Genomic DNA, 19797 nt, shown 5'->3' on the forward strand with positions numbered 1-19797 from the left:
TGTCTCTCTGCCTGTCCCACTGCAGAACTGTCAGTACAGAGGTCACACATTCTTTTAATGTTTTTTTTACAAAGCTTATATCAGCTCACTCTGTCTGTCTGGTACAAATTTTGTGCACGTTATTTCTCCCAATCTCGGATTAAACAGAAATTTTGTACAATTATTCATTTAACTTGACAACACAAGAATCAATTGAAAAAAAAATCAATTAGTTAATTAACTATTGGTAATTAATTGTTTTGTTTGATATCTTGAACAAGGGAAAGAAATCGTACTTGACAGAAGTGGTGGTATAAGTTGAATTAGTCCCCTCGAGGACTCTCGAGCCCTGAGTGAACATTTTTATATGCTTTTAAAAAACGATAATGCAAACATTGACCAAGATACCCCTTTCTTCCCTCTCTTTCGCAACTGGTCCAGACAAGTGATAGGATCATACTGAGAAAGCTAAAAGTTCAACAAAAACAAGTGGTAAAAATATTTCTAATCGCAACAATTTATAATATTTAACAACACTATGTATATAACTACACGACTGATTAAAACTAATTGATACAATTTCATGTAATATAAGTTTTGTTTTTGTAACAATTCTTTTCTTTTGTTTTCTTGTCTCCTTCTACTGATTTATTCCCGGCCTGTAACTACTTACACATTGTTGTTACAACCTTAGAACTATATGTGCACATTACTCCTGGACCCGCAAATATTACATTTACATTCATTCGGACTAGGGCCACACTCCTTCTATTTAGCATCTGCTCAATTTATAATGACAGTTCTCTTAGTCGACCTTTTAGTGAGTTGTGGCAGAGCGTCGCAGGAGGTTTGCGGAACATGTTCTCCGAATGAAGTACACATACCAAATATTGTGATGACATGAAGGCCAATACGATCAAAGCGCAAACAGGGACCTCCTCGTATAATTTGGGGCCACACTTTCTTGGACGACCACAGAGGAGTGGACACCAGGTGGGAAGAGGTTTCAGACATTGCCAGTGACAGACCCTTGTGGCCCAATGCGCCGAACTACGCGGGAGGATCGAAGTCTCTTAATCAATTATCAACCTTTCGTCTATAAGTTTTCTTCTCTGACGTAACTAAACTGTTCTTGAGTCCAATTATTTTCCTTGCCTACAAGCTCTCTCTATATATCCTTCTCACTGACTCTAATTGGTTTTGATTCCACTTCTAGGATGTATTTCTCACTCAATGCAGAGCTTAACTTTTACTTCTAGGATGTATTTCTCACTCAATGCAGAGCTAAAGTTTTACAACTAGGATGTATTTCTCTCTCAATGCAGAGCTAAATCTTTACTTCTAGGATGTATTTCTCACTTAATGCAGAGCTAAACTTTTACAACTAGGATGTATTTCTCTCTCAATGCAGAGCTAAATCTTTACTTCTAGGATGTATTTCTCTCTCAATGCAGAGCTAAACTTTTACATCTAGGATGTATTTCTCTCTCAATGCAGAGCTAGACTTTTACTTCTAGGATGTATTTCTCTCTCAATGCAGAGCTAAACTTTTACAACTAGGATGTAGGCCTATTTCTCTCTCAATGCAGAGCTAAATCTATACTTCTAGGATGTATTTCTCACTCAATGCAGAGCTTAACTTTTACTTCTAGGATGTATTTCTCACTCAATGCAGAGCTTAACTTTTACTTCTAGGATGTATTTCTCTCTCAATGCAGAGCTAAATCTTTACTTCTAGGATGTATTTCTCTCTCAATGCAGAGCTAAACTTTTACAACTAGGATGTAGGCCTATTTCTCTCTCAATGCAGAGCTTAACTTTTACTTCTAGGATGTATTTCTCTCTCAATGCAGAGCTTAACTTTTACTTCTAGGATGTATTTCTCTCTCAATGCAGAGCTTAACTTTTACTTCTAGGATGTATTTCTCTCTCAATGCAGAGCTAAACTTTTACAACTAGGATGTATTTCTCTCTCAATGCAGAGCTAAACTTTTACAACTAGGATGTATTTCTCTCTCAATGCAGAGCTAAACTTTTACAACTAGGATGTATTTCTCTCTCAATGCAGAGCTAAACTTTTACTTCTAGGATGTATTTCTCTCTCAATGCAGAGCTAAACTTTTACAACTAGGATGTATTTCTCTCTCAATGCAGAGCTAAATCTTTACTTCTAGGATGTATTTCTCTCTCAATGCAGAGCTAAATCTTTATTTCTAGGATGTATTTCTCTCTCAATGCAGAGCTAAACTTTTACTTCTAGGATGTATTTCTCTCTCAATGCAGAGCTAAACTTTTACTTCTAGGATGTATTTCTCTCTCAATGCAGAGCTAAACTTTAACTTCTAGGATGTATTTCTCTCTCAATGCAGAGCTAAATCTTTACAACTAGGATGTATTTCTCTCTCAATGCAGAGCTAAACTTTTACTTCTAGGATGTATTTCTCTCTCAATGCAGAGCTAAACTTTAACTTCTAGGATGTATTTCTCTCTCAATGCAGAGCTAAATCTTTACAACTAGGATGTATTTCTCTCTCAATGCAGAGCTAAACTTTTACTTCTAGGATGTATTTCTCTCTCAATGCAGAGCTAAACTTTTACTACTAGGATGTATTTCTCTCTCAATGCAGAGCTAAACTTTTACTTCTAGGATGTATTTCTCTCTCAATGCAGAGCTAAACTTTTACTACTAGGATGTATTTCTCTCTCAATGCAGAGCTAAACTTTTACTTCTCTCGATCGCACTCTCTAGTATCTCTTGTTAGACACAAGCCTTTCTTGTTCATTTTCCTCCTTTGAACCAAACTAGGCAGCTTTTAAAAATATTTTCTTTAAAGAAATTCCTTATTCAAGAGCCCATGTATAGATCTAAAACATTCACAATCAGAAGTAAACATACCAACAAGACAACTATCTGAATTATTCCTCTAGCCAATAAGCAGAAGTGCATTTACTTTAATTATACGAGACTTCGAGGAAGATTAATTAGCCTAAGAAAAGGTTTTCTGATTACTTTAGTCTGACCTACATTGCGTCATACAGCAGGCAACACAAATGTAGGCTATTTAAGAGTGGTTTCCCTAAACATATCAGAAAAATAAAGTAATGGCAGCTAATTCTTGAGGAGGCTAACCCACAAAGTAAAAGCAAGTGCTTTAAGAAGAAAATTAGACCTACAATAAAATAACATATGCACTCTTGAGGCTAAAGATACTTTAACTATTTTTTTTTTTGAAATAATAATCTATATTCCATAGCAATGTTTCCCAAACTGTGTCCAGAGGAACCTTATGTTCCGCGAGGCCTCAATAGGTGTTCCACGAACTACTGGAATAATTAGGACACCGCGTGAGTGGATTTCTCTAAAAAAAATAAGCAGAATGTTCCGTTATATAGTCAGAAGTGTGAAGTGTTCCGATTAGGTAACAAAATTGGGAAACGCTGTTCTATGGCATGGTGTTCGGGCCCCCCCCCCCCACATTTTGCAGAATGAGTTGCAGGAAGAATTGCAGGAAGAATTGCTGGAAGAGTTGCAGGAAGAATTGCAGAAAGAATTGCAGGAAGAGTTGCAGGAAGAATTGCAGAAAGAATTGCAGGAAGAATTGCAGAAAGAATTGCAGGAAGAATTGCAGGATATTGTGCAGGAGATACCTAAGAAAATTGATTTTTGAAGTTCCTTACACAAGATGAATAGAATCATAGAATCTGGTGACTGATAGTCTTATATTGATTTTTTTAAAATTTTGTTTAATAGAAGTGGGGGATTTGACTGTAAAACTCCCTGGTAGTGAGTTTTAAACGCAAAACCCCCTAGGTTGCGTTGGGGGAAGAGATGGTTTAATATTAACATCTCAGCTAAAAAAATAGAATCAAAGCAAAAAATCAGTCACTAAATTCCGATCAGGGATTTCTGGGGGTGGGGTATAACCCCCCCCCCCCTGGCTACGCCCATGTATCTGGGTGATAGTTTTTTTTTTAATGTATTTATGAAAAAAAAAGTGAACGACCTGAACTCGAACAAGTGGGCTAAAGCTTTCGTAGCCTTCTAAAAAAACACGGTAACCACTTTGCTAACAAAGAGCGTATGAATATGGAAGATTGTATAGTTATTTTTTGTTTCTATTTCATAGTTGTATTTACTAAGCCTCAGACGACGACCTACACAGGGGACTAATTCAGCTTATACCACCACTTCAGTCAAGTACAATTTCTTTTCCTTGTTCAAGATACCAAACAAAATAATTAATTACCAATAGTTATTTTTTTTCTATTGACTCTTGTGTTGTCAGGTAAAAGAAATAATTGTACAAAATTTCAGCTCAATCCAAGAATGGGTGTGGGAGAAATAACGTGTACAAATTTTTTACCAGACAGTCAGACAGAGTTGAAATGAGCTTTGTAAAAACAACAACAAACAATCGTCTTACGTGGAATGAACATTCGAGACAAATAATTAGAGTATATACACACACATATATATATTGTTACAACTCTGGTTGTGAGGCATTACACAGATTACACAGGCCTAGCGAGACGAGCGATCAACTGTAGGCCTAATGTTAATAGGGCTACTATTATTAAGCTATAGGTTCAAGATAATATGACAACTATTGTTCAAATAAGGATCTATACTATTCTATAGTTTGAAATATATATAAAAACTATTGTCTATATAAGCTTGTCTAGTGAAAAATAGACAATTTATCAGGCCAACACCAATGCAGTGATACAATGAGTAATAGTTATAAGACCAAAGCTTAAATACCCATCATCGGACGTAATCACCAGAAATAAATTCGCTTCTGAGAAATAAAATTTACAAGCCAGTTTTCTTGATACTGTATAACATGAAACATTAAATATATACATAGACAAGTTTAAATCTTTTTTTTTTCATCTCTTTTCTGGTGTAAAGCTTCTATTTTTTTATTCTTACATTTGTATAACAAGTCCTTCCTATTCCTCTAGCATGCTCAGGGTGTCTTGGTCTCTCATGAGGACATGTGGGGAATGAATCTCGAAAGAGTGGTGGCCTTTGGGGATGGCATATGGGGCAACCTCCCCAGCACCCTTGATAAAGAGATTTTTTTCCCCATCAGTTCATCATACAATTTTCCTGGCCTGATATTGACACTCAACCAGAGTCCTTCTGCTAAGGCTGTCTCTGCCCCCTTCCTCTATGCTGCCTTAAAATTTATCTCCAGTTAAATTTTGAATAAAAAATTCCCGTCTAGATAAGGATTTTGGACTCTTTAATCTCCCTTTGTTAGGGAGCCAAATGTTGTTTTTTTTATGACACTCAAAACACACCCACACCAAAGAATAAAGTTCAGGATGAGAAGAGAGACTCAAATACGATATTATGTCACTCATTTTTTTAAAAAGAATTTTGTAAGCGAACACACTTTTACATACTGGTATCAAAAAAAGGGCAGAAAGAGAGAGAGGGAGAGAGGAGAGAAAAAGAGAGAGAGAGAGAAAAAGAATAATTTATCTTCTAATACTACCTTTTGTTTTATATCTTTTCATAATCTATATTTGTAAGTATTTCATAAGCCTATAATATTAAAAAAAAGAAAAGAAAGAGTGATATTTATATTAATATTTAATAAATTAAAAAAAAAAAACATACACCAAAGAAAATGTATGCTCTAGCCTTGTACTTATAGACATTTTATTAAACAATTCTTTGTACTGCCTCATAAGTTGTTAATAAAAAAAGACAATTCTACTTCCAATCATACCAATAGTTTTGTAACATCCATTGGGTTGAGCTTTATAAGTCTACTAGACAACATCTATACATAGGGGTGATTTCAATTAGAAAATGTACTGGCTTACTGCAATAGCATCACTTGGTCACAGAATATAGTACATATAAAAATATTTTTAAAATCTATAGTTTCTAATTTTTATAAAATGATCAATAATAATACAAAGAAAAAAAAATACTGCTATAAGTAGCACTAATATATTTTGTTTCTGGCATAATTGCAAACAAAGTTCATTTTTATCTGGCTAAAGAAAAGAAATGATTAAACAGCACATTCAATGAAGTAAAACTTCATTAGAATTAGGGTTGACTAAACATGCACAGTTCAACTAAGTACATAAAACAAAGAATAAAAAAGAACTATGCATAGATCTCATCAAATTTAAAGATGACACTTGCTTACAATAATGAACAATGATTGTTTTAATTATTGCAAATATTAAAGCTAAAATAAAAAAAAAATATATATATATATCTATATATATCACAGTAAATTAAAAATGGTCTGATAAATATCAAAGTATTTTTAATTAATTAAAAAATGTTATATATAAAAAAATTTCCTCAAATTAAAATAAAAAAATGTCAGGGCTTCAATTGGACGGCTTTGTTCAAATACAAACAATGTAGGAAATACTGTATATACAAATATAATTGTCAGAAGTGTGATAACATTTATCAAAAAATAAAATATCTTATACAAGGAATGTGAGACTCAAAATAGACATTTAAACATTTTTTAGTAAAAATAAGTGAATTTGTCATATCACATTGTGTATTGTAACAATTTTTTTTTTATCATATATGAAAAACATAAAGGAAGATCAATTTTCTTCACATATTCTGTTGGCTCCCAATACTTTTGAAAATCTTGACTACTTATTACATGTCACAATGCAAAAGAAAAGAAATGTTTGCTACCTAAAAAATTCAAAAAAAGGTTTTCAATGGAATGTATTTGTGGCAGCCATGACAATAGATAAACAACAATCTAGATACAAAATGTAGATCACAACTAATAATACTGTCTAATAATCCATATATTACCCATGGCCGGCCACAAAGAGCTGGACTAAATAATCAATATATTACCCATGACTGGCCACCAAGAGCTGGGCTAAATAATCAGTATATTACCCATGGCAGGCCACCAAGAGCTGGGCTAAATAATCCATGATTGTTAAAGTTTATATCCAAGAAAAAAAAAAAAGGGACAAAATAGTAAACATGAAATTTTAGAAATTTCTCTCCATGACTAAATGACTGCAAGAGTACAAGCTACTTTACAATGCCAATGTCTAGGAGCCTTAAAAGGACTCTATATAAACTGTGCAGACATCCAGTTGAATGTTTGTTCAATAACTATTTTTAGCCCCATTGCAAAGTGTTCACAATGAAGAAATGTTTACACAAAGAATCTCTATGCAAATGTACAGAAATAAGAAGGATGACATGTCAAAGCCAGTTGACTTGAATTACTTGTATAAATAAAGTTAAAAGACAATGACTACAACTGGTGCTGTAGTTAGGGAGCCCATGCCATCACAACCTTGTTGAAAGCTACAAATACACCTTTATTTGGTTTGCTGAAACACAACAAAAATCAACATGTTCATCAATTGTGTGGTAATTGTATTCTAAAATAGAAATAAATAATTATTAAGTGGTTGTCACCACCTCAAAGTTGGTGCCATAGAGTAGAAACCCTAATTCTGTATTGTGTATGTTAATTCTATATTGTGAATCTTATTCACAACCCATGTGGCACTAAGGTGAACACTTTTGACCTTAGGTGAACCAGAGAGTTAAAGGCAGTCAGTCCACATAGAGATCTTGTAGCAAGCACTTGTATTGAGTCACTTAATATATATAAGCAGTAGAGTTAGATGTTTAAAGTAGTTGGTTATAGAATAGTTACTAAGTTGTGATATTCGTATATTACTGTTGGATTAATACTGACCATTCCTGGGTCGAATTGTATGGTGTATTCACTATGTGGTGTTATATTAAACTTATTGTGTCTGCTACACCCAGCGTCATTTTATTATTCTGTGATTTGTAACAAGAACCCAATGTCACCACCACGCCTACATTGATAACCACAGCCACATTCATAACATATAAAATAATTCAGTGACAGTGGTTAAAATATTTTTTTGACCTTTTTTTTCTTCAGAAGCTTAATTTAAGTAATTGATCATTTTCTAAAAAATTATGTTGTTTCACTAAGTTATTCATTGTATAACAGAGCATCCCTATTTAATAATTGTGATGATATAATGAATAGTAAATCTCTGATGTATTTTATGAATTTAAAATTAATATTTATATGACAATAGATATGGACCCACCATTTTGAATATGTAATACAATTGTTAGATCGTATGAAACTCAAACAGAAAAACATCTCCCTGAGATTCATAACTTGTAATAACAAACTTACCATTTAAAGTAACGTATTCCCTCAAATGTCCCATCATGTTTGCCTTCTGAAATTAAAAATAAAGTAGAAACATTTAAAAAATAAAAACAACTAAATATCTTGCCTATTATAAGAGAAGCAGAAACATAAGTCATTGTATTTAATTATCTCCCCTGTAGGACAACAAAGTACAGTTGAAAATCATTGTGACAGTAGTTCAGTTTTTTTTTACTCTTGCTATTATTATTTTTTATTATCTTATTTGCAGGAATGGAAAATATCTCTTTAACAGTAAGATTTGTTTTCTAGTCACATTATCATCATTATCAATGTATCAAAATGCTTTTTATAGTAAGATTCATTGGCGGCAGGTGAACAGGTTCATGTAGCACTTACCATCTTTATCTAGCTCAACACCTAAGTAGGCTTCACTCCTGCCAGGTAGATGGCCAACATACTTCACCACTCCTTGAGTGAGTTTACCTCCTACTCTGGAGAATTTGACGACATCTTCATTTCTGATGTCAGCAATGCTGCGTGGGGCAAAAGGCCTTAAGCCTTGAGTGAGAGAACTGGAAACAAAAGTAACAGCAGTGAACATTCAAACATAAAATTTGAGCAGAACTTAATAAAATAAATAATATTTTTTTTAAAGTATATGGTGGCTTGAATCTGGGTCATTGAGAGAACCAAAATGATGATAGTCTATTGGTAGACATAGACAACTTAGCTTCTCTTTTGTTTCTTGTCATTGTATGGGACAGATAATAAGTTATGGAATAAAAGGTCCAAGTTTTTTATAAATGATTTTGAACCCAATCAGTGTGTAATATTTGATTCACCTGCCTTAAAGATGTCAAGGAAAAAGAGTAGAAACTGGTTATTAATCTTTTTATGCAGACAACCTTCAAATATTACTTACTATGTGATGGAGAAACAAATAGTTATTTTAAAAATTTGCTAGTCTGAGCAAAGTAAACATTTGGATAGCTATTCCATTTCCCTTAGTAAGCAGGACATAATTTTAGAAACACATTAAGATCACCAAACACAACCTAATTTTTCAGTTAATCCTTACAGAGCACTAAATTAACACTGTATACACAACATATAAGCAAGTAAAAACTCTTGTTGGCTAGTAAGGTGCATTGAAAACTATCTCTGGTTGGTTACAAAGTCTTTAATTCACTAATTGGTTGTTTTAAGACTCAAGCTGCAAATAACATTTTTATAGCATAACCCAATGTCCTGGCTAGTGTTTATAATTTGTCCAATGCAGGTTACATGACCCTAACATGTAAAAAGTTTTTGTTACAGTAAGGAGATGTATGTTGCTGTATTTACAAGACCTGTTCAATAATGAGGTCACATTTTTAGGTGCCAGCTCTCCCTTGTTGTGCTGTGTCACTAGAGGAGCTGGAACGATGCTGCGAAATCCAGCAGATGCTCGCATGCTGTCCAATGAAGTGACTGATCTGGCTGTGGGTGTACCTCGAGGTAATGACGACAAAAGACGATTAAAAGTAGAATCTTTACCTGCCAAGTAAAATATAGTTTTTCAGATTTAGAAAAATGAGCAATACAATAGTTTATGTAAGTAAAAAAAAAAAAAGTAACCATAGTGTAAACAAAATGATCAATTCAATTATAACAAGAAATAAGATTGTTCAGTTTGCATCAATATAAGTTACAGAGTATCACAAAATTGTAAGTCTTTCATTTCATACTAAGACTCCCCTACTAACCAAATTTATAAACAATTTCAAATAAAAATTAGGTTAAAAATTTACAACAATTTATTTCCAATTAATATCAATGTCATGTGCAGTAGGCCTATATTAAGGGAATTTTTTTTTGGGGGGAGGAAATCTAGTGTCTATGCCAAGCTCAGGGGAGAGCATACATCAGATTGTTTGGGGTATAAGGGTTTTAATTTATTTGAAAGAGTATATTACTTTATACATGAATATTTGACATTGTATTTCATGGCAGTACAAAAGACTAATGACGTTGAAGGAGTAAACAAACAAAAAGTATAGCTGTGGCTTGGAACAAGAAGCATGGCAGATGGAAAACTAGGACAAAATGATGGATTTAGGGACAAATGAAGATTATCCCATTATGTAAAAAACATAGTTGAATGAAGTCTTCACAGGTTTATTTGTCTAATTGTTTTGTCCTTGGATGTGTTCAAACTTGTGAATAGAAGTAAGTGAAGTAGTATGAAGTAATCACCAGATACATTCAATCCTGTCAGGGGCAAGAAGTCAAGGTAGCTTTTGGTATCAGATCTATTGACTATGAATTTGATTTTTTCTCTTGATTGTTCATGCCCAGAAAATATTTGTTAAAACATTTCTTTTTAACATTCCAGTGTGTACATACTTCTGCTGGTTTCTACAGATTTAGATCTTCTTCTCAATGAACTGTCCTCATCAGCATCACTCAGAGTGGAACTAGTGCCATCAGAACCAAGGGATGGTCTTCTTTGACTTGTACCTGTGTGTAGACATGGAAAACAAAATACATTGTAAGAATAACAATTCTTTTAGTATTTTTTTATTGGAGGTTTAAAAATCTTTGTATTTATTTAGTGTTACAGATACTATAACATGGTAGATAGAGATCATGACTCTAATACACCAAATCCATTAAGTTTCTTTAAAAAGAACAGTGTGCTTTGTTGAAACCAACTGACCCCAAAAAAAATATATATATATATACCATTGAAATTTAATAGATTTAATAAGTAGATGTTAAAATTCATGTACAAAGAAATTTAATCGCAGACCTCTGGCTATTGTATCCTGTGCTAGCAAGATGTCAGTGGCAGTGTCACTGTCATTGCCTGTGTCATCAGTATGCCGAGTAGACACAGCTTGAGATCTGTTGAAGTCTAAATTACCACTGATATACTTGTTCTCTGACAAAAGCAATTCAATAAATGCAACAATGAATTTAATTAACAGAACATTTCATGATGACAGAAATCTTTCTTAGCCTTTAGGACACATTTAGCATCATCTATACTATAAATATGTATGCTAAGATTAATATGTTATCTAAGACCTAAGAATAATATACACATTTATTTGTGACTTTTCTATGTTCAAAAGATAAACTACAACTGTGTTTCTCAACCTCTAACTTGTGATGACTCCCAGACAAAAAAAAAAGAATGCTGTATGTCCACTTAAATAGATTTGACTTTGCCAGATAGAGACTTTGCCTGCAAGAGACTTAGCTAACTAGGGGTCTCAGGAAGCACAGTAAGCTTCCCTTGTGGGTTTCAACATGAAATTGCATGCAATGAATCAAGATGTTACATCCACTCTGAGCTGCAGACTTAGAAATGCAGTTTTTAGGAAACTGTGGCACACACTTCAACTCAGTAAAACATCTGAGATAAAATTTAAAAAAAGGAGAGAAAAAGAGGCTGCAGTGTGAAAGAATTCACAGACATGTTGCACATGTCTTTCTGTATAGCAACTACACAGCTTGCTTCCATGGTTTTGTACAACACATCAAAACAAAAGTATATTTAGTGTAATGAGAGTAGGGGTGAGGTTAGCCCAACTGTTGAAATGGGAAGTGTTGACAACATTAAGGCTACTCTACTATTGTCTGAAAATGGACACAACATCAAATTTAAATGTGTAACTAGGCACATGTTGAAAGATTTACTTTTGGAAGAAAAATTGATCTTGAAGTATTTAGATATTCCAAAGCAAGCTTATTTCACTAATACCAATATGAGAAACTTTAAGACTACCTCTACCACTTGTCAACATGTTAGGATTGAGAATAGTGGGTTTTAAACATCCACATATTCTTAACAGTTACTAGTATATACAATATTATTATATATATATATATAGAGAGAGAGAGACATACATATTCTTAACAGCTAACATATTATATTATATATATATATATATAGAGAGAGAGAGATATTCACTAGTGATATTAGTATAACACTTCCATATGGGTGTCTAATAAAAAGAAAAGCAAACAAAAAGAAATGTTACTAATGAGTAAAAGTTGAAGCAGTTAATAGCAAGCTAAGTAAACAATACAAACTAGTAAGTAGATCATGTGAAATAGCTGAGTTACAATGAGGTAAGCACAATTAACATCAGTCTATCATTTGTTTTTTAACCAAGGTGCTACAATGTTACTTCTCATTGCTGAGAGGAACACATGACTACACAGCATTTATATATGCTAGGAAGCAAACTGAAGTAACACATTGAAGGCCAAAAGGTTCCAAAGCTAAAAATAAAAATGCAAGTAAACTAGACAGTAACAGAAAGTATAGTCTCAGAATTATGGATACTGCTTATTAAACCCAAAAAGAAAGAAATATACACAATTGTCAAAAGACAGAAACTACATTGGGGGGGGGGGGGGGAATGAACATGTAGCTTCATCCAAGAGCATTGAGTTACTGATGAAATTGAAATTAAAGAAACAGACTCACAGTCAAATAGTGACACAACAGACTCACAGTCAAATAGTGACACAACAGACTCACAGTCAAATAGTGACACAACATACTCACAGTCAAATAGTGACACAACAGACTCACAGTCAAATAGTGACACAACAGACTCACAGTCAAACAGTGACACAACAGACTCACAGTCAAACAGTGACACAACATACTCACAGTCAAATAGTGACACAACATACTCACAGTCAAATAGTGACACAACAGACTCACAGTCAAATAGTGACACAACAGACTCACAGTCAAATAGTGACACAACATACTCACAGTCAAATAGTGACACAACAGACTCACAGTCAAATAGTGACACAACAGACTCACAGTCAAATAGTGACACAACAGACTCACAGTCAAACAGTGACACAACAGACTCACAGTCAAACAGTGACACAACATACTCACAGTCAAATAGTGACACAACAGATTCACAGTCAAACAGTGACACAACAGACTCACAGTCAAATAGTGACACAACAGACTCACAGTCAACCAGTGACACAACAGACTCACAGTCAAACAGTGACACACAATGAAGGAAGTCACAAATTATTGATTGAATAAAATGTGTGTGTGTGTGTGTTTGTAGGCACTGGAGCAGAAAGAATGTAAGAACACAGGCTTGCAAAGAAAGAGGACATAAAGTAGGGCATTGGTTCAGTTCTACACAACTATCACATATTTAGCTTATCAGACTATACAGCCTGTAACTGTTAGCTTCTATAGGAATGAAGACAAAAATAACTTGCAAGGATTATTTCAATAATGGAACAGCTAAAAATTTTGAGATCACATAGATACATTTTTTTTCTGGGTACAAAGTCTATAATTTTATTAATATAATTCTGTCATTTTTAAGCTTTTTCCCTTAAATTATTGAAAAACACAACAAAATGTGCTTCTAGTTTTTTAATACTTTTTTTTTCAAATGAAGATAAAATAATATTTTCAATACTACCCTTAAAAACATTTTTGATGCTACTGTTTGTGACTGCCAATAGACATTCTGTTGTCTGTCTGTCAGGATTAAATCTCAAAATTAGTAATCTATTTGCAACTTTTTCTTCATCCTGGCTTGCCAACTTTTAATACTTTGTTATAATATTTTTAACTGTCAACCTATTGAACATATTGAGAATATATGTCAAGTTAACCTAAGTAGGAAGCATCCGAAAAGGTTATAAATGGTTTAGTTCAAGCTAGCAAAGAAGCAAAGTTATGCATTCATATTGTGTGTACCATTTGTAAACAATGAATTGGTTAGGTCTTTCTTTGGTACGAGTGTAATACTGGAGGCTACCAGGTCAGCCTTTTTCTCTGGTATTTCATATCCAAATTTTGAACGAACAGTTGCAACCTTTCCTAATCCAGTGACAAGTACCTCTGTTGAATCACTGTCATACTCTGCTGTCTCTTTCACTTTCTGACCACCACTGTCCACTTAGAAAGTTGGCAACATAAAAATAGTTTTTATTACTATTTACATCTAATTGGGTGTTATACCATTAAACCTAGTAATTAGTGATCTATAAAAGTAAAGGTTGGTCCTTGCTACATTAAAAATGTTTAAAAAGATGATACAAAAACAATCTTCCTTTCCTATAAATTACAGATATTCGTTCAAAGAAGAAGATAATGACATCTGAGGTATATCCATGTGTTAATGTAGCAGTGCATTATAATTAAAGAAAGTCTACTAAGTCTTTGCTATTCCTGGATAATTTAGGTTTCATATACCATGCTTTAATTGTACTAGGAAAGATAGAGCAATTAAAATACTTTGTCCTAGCATATGGAATAAGAAATATGCCTTTATTTCACCAAATGGCAACAAAAAGAATGTTTTAGATTTATTTCACATTGATGAAGTGTAAGCAGTGCATTGTTTTAAAAGTAAAGTGCTAACTTATCTTCGCATAGTCATAGTAAAGAACACTTGTGCTAAAACATATGATGCTGATGTTACAATATACAATGTTAATGCCACAAAAGACAATGCAGGTGGTACAATGACACAGTATAACTCTCTTTACAAAAACATTTAGGAATGTAGAAATGACTACCTTCATTCAACCATTTTCTGGTTCTGGACTGCTGCAAATTGAGGAAAATGTCTGGAGAGAACAAAGAAACACAAGCAAATAACAGAGAAGTTTTAAAAGAGAACAAAGAGAGAAACATTGAAAGAGCCCGTAGTGAGTGATTTTCTAAGAATCAAAGTTTTTCTAACACATCTACATGCTTTTTGATTGAGCTTCAAGTTAAACTACAAGCAATATCCATTGGCCTTTGAAAGATTAATGCAAGCTGGCGAAAAAGATGAAATTTTTTTTATTTTTAATTTAGAATTTGATTTACTGCATTGATATAAACAATGGATTATTTAAATATTTCTTTGATATAGATTCTATATATTCTAATGAAGTATTAAAACATTGTGTGAGTGACATACTGTTGAATTCATTTATTTTTCTAACTATATTATGTTCATTTTTCTGCATTTTTCAACATTTCAACTTGCATTTTTCAACATTTTAACTTAACTGCTTGTACTTTGATCTTTCAATTTCATAAAAAAAAAAATCTAAAATATTAAGATTTATTTAAAATGGTTTCAAATTGTTTTCTACATCTGGAAAGAACTAGAAACTTTATTCAATACTTTAGAATATTTTAAATATATTATGTCTAAGATTTGGGTTACATAAAAAAAAATGATAAAAATATGATGATAGATAGACCCGTGCCAGCTACACAAAGTTAAAAAATAGAAAAAAATGTACGATGCATTTGTAGATTTTTAAAAATAAATGAAAAGTTAAATAAAACTTGCATGTAAGTTTTAAAACAGCTCTCATCAAAATGTTTAAAGTAGAAGAACTAAAAGCAAAGTGTTAAAAATCAGGCAAACCTTTTGAGTTGATTGGTCCAGCCAGCTGTTTACTAGATAGCCTGACATCTACATCAGTTGAACTATCTTGCCTATATTTGTACTTATCCTCCTTTGGTTTATCCTCATAGCTATCTCTGTGACGTACATCGGATGCTAGTTCTCCTTCCTTGAGGGCAGCATAATGCTTGTCCAGGTAAGAGCTGGCCACTTCTTTGTCTCTGGGATCATCAGACCTTTTAAGATATTTGTCAGTATACAATTTCTCAGAGACCTCTCCATCTGGTCTGGATCTGTCTGGATAGCTGAGCCCGTGTTTAAGGTAGTCAGATGGCTTGGTGTCTTTGGCTTGAGGTCGTAACTTGGTAGATTCTATGGTGTTTCGTTGTTGGAGTAGTCTGTTAGGGTCAGAGTATTTTCTGTCAGTTTCATAGCTGTGAGTGTGAGTAGGTTGTCGAGACTCTCTATCACTCAAGTTCCTAGATGTTGAGGAGTTGAAATAGCTTGATTTGTCAGTTCCCAGTGAGAAGGTGGGCTCTGCTTGTTCTACTTTATAGTTAGAATGAATATAGTCTTGGACATGTCTAGAGCCTAGGTCTGAAAACAAGTTGGTAACAAAATAAATATTTCAATAGATTTTATTTACCAGGGAAATGATAATGAAAGATGTTTAACAAAAAAAAAAAAAAAAAAAAAGCATCTGTAAAATGACATGCCTGACTCCAAAAACATAAATAAATAGTTTCTTGATAAATACATGTATAAAAAGAACTGTATTGGAATTTTCTAACAAACATTTAGATTAAATTTTTAAAAAATTAAAGTAGATTCAAAATATGCTACATTTAAATTATGTAGAAATTAAAAACCATAGCCGAAATTATTCTGATTTTCATTTTCCTTTTAGCTAGAAATCAGCTTTTTGAATTTTCATTTCATATTAAGAGCCAAAAAAAAAAACCATTTAAATTTTTCTATAGAAGTCACTCAGATAAAGAGTACACTAGATGAACTCCTTTACCAACAGAAATATTAACAGGAACCAAAGAGAAATGATCGTTACAAGTGAGATAACTGCAAGTGATGTAGATTTGGAGTTCCAATGAAATGTGAATCCTATATAATATTGTCCTATTACTAATACTGAGCTATAGCATGTAAAATATATATAAGTTAAAAAAAAAAGAAATTTGATAATAAAATTAAAATATAAAACCCAAATTCACAATTATATTTTTGTAGGGATTACTATCATGAAAACTAATAATTTTTAGTAAAATAAAATATAAATACATTTGTAAATACCTGATTTGTAAGTACTACTACTTTTAGACCCATTAGTTGAGACATGATCTCTATCTTTATGCTTGGGTTCTTTCCCTTCCAATAGTCTCATATTTTCCTCAGTTAATTGCAAATTTCTTTCTTTTAAACTTCTGTAATCTTCTCTCAAAGCTCTCATTTCTACCCTCAAGTTCAAAACGTCATTGCTGCCCTGTTGGTGTACGAAATTACTTAGTACTTTAACACACACACACACATGGATGTGGAAATGTTTTGTTTAAATTATATAAGTGTATTTAAGTCAAGTCTCCTGGCATTTGAGCATGATATAGCCAAAGCTAAAGTAAAGACATACTGCTAGAAGAGAACTGTTATAATTAAATATAGATATTCTTTTTATGTTTCTTTCAGGATTCTGTTTGTTTTTTGTTTTGCCCAAATTTCCCAGTGTAGGGTGAATGAATAGTGGCATGCAGCGTTTGATATTGGGACCATCGAGAGGAAAGTCCAGAGCACACACCACATGACCAGGCAGCCAACTTAAACACACATATATACATATATATATATTTATTTTATTAAATGTCTAATTTGTGCATCAAAATCACAAAAAAAAAAACAAAAAAAAACATGTGTCTAGCAACTCAAGCTAGTACTAAAATCAAGTTTTAAGATTTCATAAACTTAGAATGTTGACAATAAAGGAGTTACATATTTTTGATGTGTTCAGACAAAGTGATCAGACAAATGTAACATTTCCAAAAATTATAAATATTTATACTAGGAAAACCAATGAACTTTCTATAAGACGGTGCAGATATAAAAGCCTAATACACAGAAAATGTGTACGTCAGTGAAACAAAAATATGAAAATGAAAATAACTGACTATATTTGTCCCATCAAAATTGCCTAAAAAGAATTAAAGTTGTCATTTATGGTGGGCACAAGAAATATCTAGAATGCTCAACCCCAATAATTTTAGGTTTGCTCTTAACTGAAGGCCCCAAAATGATAGGGAAAACCCATGATCATCTGGAGTGCAATGAGCAACAAAAGTAACAAAAGATCACTGACTTGCTTATGAATGACAAGCCTATGAGCATCCTAAAATTAGCATCATGACATTCATCAAATAATATTGACAAAGGATTACGTCGGAGAGTTTTGAAGAATGCTGGCTGTTCAGAGTAACAAGGAGCAGGTAATTGACTAACAATTGAACTAAATAATTACAACATATAACTGATAATGATGACTGTAAAAGTACCTGCATATCAAAGTGACCTGAATTCCTGGCTTTAAGTTCCCGGTTTTCTTCCTCAAGGTGTTTTAACTTTTCTTCTGCTCTGACTAAGCTCGCTGTTGTTGACTCTGTCACTTCCTGTAGATCTTTCATATGTGCCTCCATATCCGCTGGCCGATACATTAAATAGAATTTTATCAAACTAAATATAGAGCAGGATGTTATCTTTGAATTGAAATAGTTTCTGTTCTACTTTTATAAACAATTGTTTAATTAATTCATATCTGAGACTAGATGTTACTCTCAAATCAACAAAAAAAAAATTTAAAAAAAAATCTTTAGTCTAGATGTAAGTTTAAATATCACTGTTACTGAAGGAATTTTCACTGTATGGGTAAATTACTTGGCAATAAATTTGGCATTAAAATATGATATCATGGATGAGAGAGGAACATTCGCAGAAAGCAGAGGACTAGAGCTAATCAAGTGACAGTGTTTAAAAGTCATCAGTATGCCAATGATTAACCATCAAAGTTTAAGATAGACTAGAGCTAATCAAGTGACAGTGTTTAAAAGTCATCAGTATGCCAATGATTAACCATCAAAGTTGAAGATAATATGTCACACTATGATATATATGAAATAGTTGCCAATGCACTTTTTACTAAATAATGTGAAAATTTATATTCATTTTTCTTTCTCACCTATTTTTCTCTGCAATACATGGGGACTGTTGGGACTGTAATCTGTGATACCAGAACTGGATGAGTTTCGGCCACTTCCAGAATTTTGATGCCCTCTGCCTAGACGTTCAACTTGATCTCTCAAGATCACTATTTCACCCGCTAAAATTTCTTTCTCTCGTTGGAGCTGCTTATACTGAGTAAAAAAAAATATTAAGTATTAGTAAATCAGCATTAAGATTCTAATAAAAAATAAATTATCCATTTTAAATAGAAAGTTGATGTTTTCCTGGCAATACAAATTTTTTTTATCTACTAGTCTAATACTTATGTTCATAAAGCTTTAAGAACATAAAGCTCTTCAAATAATTAAGTATGACTTCAAGTCCAAAGATTAAAGAACAGTGCAGTATTTCATGTGGCTACACAGACCAAGCTTTGAATTAAATATTTGCTGCAACCACCCCTGACAATGCCATAGTCTTCTAGGTGGTCAATTAAGATTCTCTTTTCACTGTATTTGCTTGTCGTTGATGGTAATGAAATAAAATTATTCCTTTCAAATTGTCTACAATGTATCTGTTCCACTATTACACTTATAATTAATTTTAATAGCAAGTGTTTTAAGCTTTAATTATTTTAAAAAATTTGACCTGATTATGAATGCATTATGTCAAAGTTTAGAATGAAGGACTAATAAAAACTGCTTCATCTAAAACAGTAATACATGCCAAAAGAAATAATTATTTTACTTAAAACTATAAAGATTGAAGATGTTGCACAAGGCTAACCTCCAAAGAGTCCTGAACAATAGACGTTGGTGTTTGCCTTTGACTTTTATGCTCCAGATCTTCTCTGAGTGAACGGTTGATATCTTTTAAGTCAGCAACTTGTGCAACTAGTGAATGTACTTCTGTTTCACGATTGGTCAAAAGTTTTCTAAGGTTATTGACTGAAGCCTCAAGCTCCTGAATTTTAACTGCATTAGCCTAAATAAAATGAAGAAAAATAATTTAGA

The 19797-nt window shown here is 32.8% G+C and overlaps 1 protein-coding gene across 9 annotated transcripts in view; it reads right to left on the reverse strand.

Moving 5' to 3' along the window:
• Positions 1–5563: 5563 nt before the first annotated feature.
• The window catches only part of LOC106051307 (centrosome-associated protein 350-like), a 44127-nt gene continuing 29893 nt past the window's right edge, over positions 5564–19797 (reverse strand). For 7 of the 9 annotated variants that reach the window (XM_056033006.1, XM_056033003.1, XM_056033005.1 and 4 more), the window contains 13 exons: positions 19571–19768; positions 18801–18975; positions 18121–18266; positions 16874–17063; positions 15590–16165; positions 14742–14792; positions 13918–14118; positions 10963–11094; positions 10557–10670; positions 9521–9707; positions 8568–8743; positions 8193–8238; positions 5564–7335 (listed from right to left, as the gene is read on the reverse strand). In XM_056033006.1, coding sequence (XP_055888981.1) covers positions 7275–7335; positions 8193–8238; positions 8568–8743; positions 9521–9707; positions 10557–10670; positions 10963–11094; positions 13918–14118; positions 14742–14792; positions 15590–16165; positions 16874–17063; positions 18121–18266; positions 18801–18975; positions 19571–19768 — 2253 coding nt within the window. In that variant the 3' untranslated portion in view covers positions 5564–7274. The remainder of the gene's footprint in view (positions 7336–8192; positions 8239–8567; positions 8744–9520; positions 9708–10556; positions 10671–10962; positions 11095–13917; positions 14119–14741; positions 14793–15589; positions 16166–16873; positions 17064–18120; positions 18267–18800; positions 18976–19570; positions 19769–19797) is intronic. The other 2 variants (XM_056033007.1, XM_056033008.1) reach the window with 2 other exon arrangements.

This window comes from Biomphalaria glabrata, chromosome 6 (genome assembly GCF_947242115.1).
Source record: "Biomphalaria glabrata chromosome 6, xgBioGlab47.1, whole genome shotgun sequence".
In the NCBI taxonomy this organism is placed as follows: Eukaryota; Metazoa; Mollusca; class Gastropoda; family Planorbidae; genus Biomphalaria; species Biomphalaria glabrata.